Source organism: Juglans microcarpa x Juglans regia, chromosome 8D (genome assembly GCF_004785595.1).
Source record: "Juglans microcarpa x Juglans regia isolate MS1-56 chromosome 8D, Jm3101_v1.0, whole genome shotgun sequence".
NCBI classification, from domain to species: domain Eukaryota; kingdom Viridiplantae; phylum Streptophyta; class Magnoliopsida; order Fagales; family Juglandaceae; genus Juglans; species Juglans microcarpa x Juglans regia.
This window is the reverse complement of record NC_054608.1, coordinates 7,016,396-7,022,136: the sequence shown is the minus strand read 5'-3', so window position 1 is coordinate 7,022,136 and position 5,741 is coordinate 7,016,396. Positions and strand designations below refer to the sequence as shown.

Sequence of the window (5,741 nt, the reverse complement as noted above, 5' to 3'; positions counted from 1 at the left end):
TGTTTGCAGGTTACATAAATCTTTATATGGGTTAAAACAAGCTCCACGAGCTTGGTTTCGAAGACTCTCTCAACAACTGACTGACTATGGTTTTCTAGAGTCATCAGTTGATACATCTCTTTTTATTTATACCAAGCATGGATTACAAATATTTATTCTTGTCTACGTAGATGACATCATTGTCACAGGATCAGATCAACAGGCCATTCAGCACTTCATTGCTCAGCTTGGCACCTGCTTTCAACTCAAAGACCTTGGGAATTTGAATTACTTCTTAGGTGTGCAAGCATGTCGTGATTCCAATGGTCTTCACTTATGACAAAATAAATATATCACTGATCTCTTGCATAGGACAAACATGGCTGGAGCAAAACCATTGTCCTTTCCTACAGTTTTTGGAAAGAAATTGACAGCTCACGATGGATTACTACTCAAGGATCCAAGTCAATACAGAATGGCAGTTGGAGCACTTCAATATTGCACTATTTCAAGACCTGATATTTCTTATATTGTTAATCAATTATGTCAGTTCATGCATTGCCCACGAGAAGGCCACTGGACAGCACTCAAACGTGTTCTAAGATACCTCAAGGGGACAGTCGATTATGGCCTTTACTACTCACCATCAAGCATCAAATTAAATGCTTATTGTGATTCGGATTGGGCAGGCAATCCAGATGATAGACGCAGCAGCAGTGGATATGGAATTTTTCTGGGCAACAACTTAGTTTCTTGGAGTGCTAAGAAACAAAGTGTGGTCTCCCGTTCCAGTACAGAAGCGGAATACAGGTCTCTTGCACTAGTTACTGCTGAACTCTATTGGATGAGAATGTTATTCAAAGAGCTAAACATTGTTCTAGCCAAATGTCCACTGATTCGATGTGACAATATAGGAGCAATTGCACTGGCTTCAAATCCAGTCTTCCATGCTAGAACAAAACATATTGAAGTGGACTATCACTTTGTAAGGGAAAAAGTGGTAAATAAAGATATTCAAGTCTGTCACATTTCAACAGAAGATCAAATAGCAGATATATTTACTAAGGGACACACTGCTTTACGGTTTAAATTTCTCAAGTCCAAACTGATGATCTGCTTGCTGCCCATCAGTTTGCAGGGGGTGTTAGCTTGACTGAGCATACAAAGGAATCACAAGATCCCGAGTCTACAGCACTGAGAAAACAGATTTGTAAATAACAGAGTTTTAAATTTTGAACTAGTTTGTTAGTTTGTTAAGATAAGTTTACAGCTTATCCTTGTACATTTGAATTCAATCTGTAACTGCAGCACGATAGTGCTTTATAAATATACATATCTTCAAGTGAGTAACGTATTGAAACCTACTCCATCATAATACTTGTTTTATCTTACATATTAAATGTATTGGGTATATATGCCTTAAGCTTGAAAGACCATTGTATGGTTGTATAGTGGCTGGACAGATTTTGTACATTGAATGTATTGTGTGAACTCTTACTTGTTCCTTTTGTGTTTGAGTGGATAAGTAGAGGAATATATTGTGATTTTGAGCTTATGTTAGACAATTTTTCATGCTCATTCTCGGCTCATTCTCATACTTTTTTGCTTTTACAATTTTTTTTTTTTTTTTTCTGAATTCTTTTAGTATTTGCCGCGAAAGAAACTCGTGGCAAATACATTTTTTTGCCAGAAGATTTTTTTTCCACCAAACGTTCTAGTGGTAATACTTTTATCCACCAATACCTCTCGCTGCAATTGCTTTGGAGAAGGAGGGGATTGTTATGGCGAATTAGCATCACGATGATAAGAAGTGGTGACTTGGAAGGAACTTTGGAGGGGAGGTTTTCTCGTTCCTTGTCGTTTTGTGCAGTGTGTGATGATCATGAAGAGACTATAATTAGGAATGTTTTGGGTACATGGTGACTTGTCATGCAATCCTACAATATCAACTAGCATTACAAATATTGTTTTGCCGCAATATTATAGAAAGTAATGATATATCCAAAACTTCCGAGAAGGTCTAACCTAGAAAGTCAATACATATATATGATGCAACGTACATACATTATGCAAGTTTTTATGGGGAGTAATATTTTATATTAGGGAAAAAAAGTGTTCCTTGGATTTGCAGAGGCCTATCTCTAATTGCTTGTGATCCTTGGAGGTTAACGTACGGCTGGTTAAGCATGACCAAAGTCCTAATGGTCCAAGCTGCCATATTACTAAGCTTATTGAACTCACTACAATCTAGAGGCGGCCAAATCAATTAACAGTATGTAAAGACAAAAAAATGAAAAGAAAGATACAAAAGCCTAATTCACTTCATAATTTAAAGTTAAGACACTTGCCAAAGACATGACAATTTCACATAACCTAAAAATCATTCAACAAAAATAAGGAGAGAATAAAAGAAATTAACACACATCATGCACAACCACTAGGATCAATAGACTCAGTTTGACCCTTTGTTGGATGATGTACTCACAACCACGCTTACAAGTACACAACTTCATTACTACAAGAAAAAAGCTTATTCATGATCAATTATTTAGGATGAAAACAACTATTTGTTACGGTTGAAAATGGCTACCATTCCCAATTAGAGATTAATACAATGATCATCACTGTGACTATCATTTTCTTGGCGTAAAAGCATCTCAGCTACTTGGCTCATGCTGGGTCTTGCGTCTTTCTCTTCCTCTACACATTGCAAAGCAACTGCTATCAGAGTTTCCATCTTACCCTTTTCGTAACTGCTTTCCAGTATTGGGTCAACGACCTCCTCAAGCCAGGAAGCCATTGCAGCCGCTTCATTCATTTTTTCCCTCACCCAAGCAACCAACCTTTTGGGTTCTGTCTCCCCTCCACTATCTATAGCATGGACACCCTTTGTTGGTACCTTTCCCGTCACCATCTCCAATACAACAATTCCGTAGCTATAAACATCCACTTTGGAGGTGATAGGAAGATTGAAAACCCACTCTGGAGCCATGTACCCTCGGGTTCCTCTTATTCTTGAGAAGCTTGCCTTCTCGAGGTTTCTATTTTGTAACTTAGACAACCCAAAATCTGCCACCTTTGGTTGATGGTTAGAGTCTAGGAGTATGTTCTGTGGCTTTACATCACAGTGTAAAACCCACTCCAAGCACTCTTCATGCAGATAAGCTAGGCCTTTTGCTGTGCCTAAGGCAATGTCAAACCTTTTCTTCCAATCAAGTGCATGGGATGAGAGGTTTTGGGCTAAAGTACCATGTTCCATGTACTCGTACACCAAAAGTCTATGCTTTCCCTCTGTGCAGTACCCCCACATCTCAATTAAGTTGATGTGGTTAATCCTCCCGATGATGCTTACTTCAGCTAGAAATTCACCTTCTCCTTGGTTAGATTCATTGATACACTTGATTGCTGCAACTCGATTGTCAGGCAATACCCCTCTGTACACAATTCCTCCTGCACCTCTTCCAATCTCCTCATTAAAATCTTTTGTCGCCTTCTTGAGCTCAGCATAGGTAAATCTTCTGAACCCAGTGACAGCAACAAGATAGCCCTGTTTGTCTACACTAGAAGCTTTCTGGTTCTACTCAAGAGACACCACATCAAAAAGATACAGATGATTTCAAGTCCTCCAACTCCACATGCAAACCAGAGCATGAATTTTACTATCCCATTTTCCAGCAGGCTTCTCTTATACCGCGTTCTGTCACTTGAGCAAACGAGTCTGAAATCTTGTACAGAATTTGCGTAGGAGAAGAGATTGCTTTCAGGCAGTTTTAAATAGAGTTCACCTTGGAAATCCGGCGAACGATATCCATTACGCAACCGCATCTTGGCGTAGCAACTTGAATAACGATCTTCTCGGAAGAAGGTGAGATGGAACGCTTTGCAGTCACACCGTTGCAAACATAAATTCTTACATTCATCAAATGTGGAATTGGACCACTTCACATAATCATAACCAATGAATTGAACATGGGGTAACATCAGGAAGCCAGACTCATTTCTATTGCAAGAAAGATCAAACTCGGGTTCGCACCCGTCAGACCAGTCGGTTAGATTTTTCATCTTATATCCTGGGAGGCATGAACATTTCCTATCAGAACCAACAATATAGCTGCAAAAGCTATTTGCCCCGCAAATACCATATATCTTGCAAGGGCTCTGTATGGCTTGCCAAGACACATACCACGTCTGCCCCTCTTCGTCCCAACTGTACAATCGAACATCACCATCATAATCAATTCTTAGTCTTCTGAGAAGCTTCGGCCCATAGTCGGCTGCCATGAAAGTAAAATCATCAGAAGAACTGAAGTTCCCGAACGTATCAAGCACTGCAATCCGACTGTTGTCGTCCGTGTACCTTACAATCCACGGGTCTGGCCAGTATAGGCTGGAATCCTCAAGACTGTCATACAGAAGGCGGAGGAGGTTGTTGTTATCAAAAAAGAGCTTGTAAAAACCAGAGGAATAGTTGGTCTGGCTTCTGGAGGAGACGAGACTTGTGTTTCTAGTGAGTAGTTGTTGGGGAAGAAGGGTGTCTGTTGGGAAATAAAAGCTTTCCCATAAAGTAACACCTTCCATGTTCTGTAGGACAAGGTTACCGGTGTTGTAGAGAGATAAGTGTACTGAGGAGAGTGACTGAGTGTTTGTTGCCCAAACTGTGAACTTTCCAGAGTCGGATAAGATAAGATTACCAGTTTTGAGGAGAGAGAGCTTGGAGCTCCTTCCATTAACGGGCTGATCACGGTTTGCCATCCAAATTACAGTCTGAATCTTGCCGCGGGATGGCTTATTGAACCATATGGCATAGCAATAGGCATTATCACCCACGGAATAAAAGCCAGCAGAGAAAACTCCATTAGTTGATATCAGAATGTCTTCCGATTTCTCAATTGAGAGGGATGTGCCTTCATGAATGGTATCCAGGCTTGAAGATGAGAGTAGGAGAGAAAATGACAAAGATAATAGAAGAAAAAAAACTGGAAAATCCATGGTATCGGATGCCTGGGCAACTACTGCTATAAAATGTCGTCTGGAATGAATGGGATGGAGAAAAATGAAGAGAAACGAAAAGCAAGTCAATGGCTGTTTTGGGTTGGAGAAATTTGGTAAAAAAGATAAATATATGTTTGGATCAAAGCGCAAAAAGTGCTAAAGATGTTGGAAGCAAATTTTATATCATCATCGTTTAGGGATAGTCATGACCAAGCCTAAGCAGGAGAGATTTACGCCTAGTTTGTTTTTATAATTATTTTCAATTCATCTCATCTTATTTAATTATTATAATTTTTTTTAAATTTTTATATAAAATAAAATAAACAATTTAATTTTTTCAAATTTTAAAATAAAAATAATATTTTAATAATATTTTATTTAATTTTTTAACTTTATTTTCAACCCATCTCATTTATAAAAATAAATAACGCAGAAGTTAACTAGACTTAATAATTAAAGCTATAAGTGAACCAAAAGCTGGAAATAATTCCCTTCTAGTTTTTTGCTTTTCCTTCTCATATTCAGCAATTTTCTTCAGTACTGTCATCCGGCATGCAAGCAACTCAGGATGCTTTGATCGGTGTTGCCAGCGCACCGTAAGAAAACTATTTCTTTATGGTCAATTATTTCTTTTAAAATTAACTATTTTTTATTAAATTTATTTTCATCACAAATAATCATTCTAATTACAAATAATTCGTTACAAATATTTATTTTCTTGTAATAGTGACCGTGCGATTAATAATTCTAACTTTACGATTACACGGATG

The 5,741-nt window shown here is 38.3% G+C and overlaps 1 protein-coding gene across 1 annotated transcript; it reads right to left on the bottom strand.

Annotated features, from left to right (window-relative positions):
* Positions 1-2,372: 2,372 nt before the first annotated feature.
* On the bottom strand, positions 2,373-4,936 carry LOC121242810 (putative receptor protein kinase ZmPK1). The gene is given in 2 exon segments (XM_041140761.1): positions 2,373-3,558; positions 3,561-4,936. Coding segments are annotated over 2 exon segments (2,151 nt in total). The 5' UTR covers positions 4,732-4,936; the 3' UTR covers positions 2,373-2,578.
* Between the last annotated feature and the right edge of the window lie 805 nt (positions 4,937-5,741).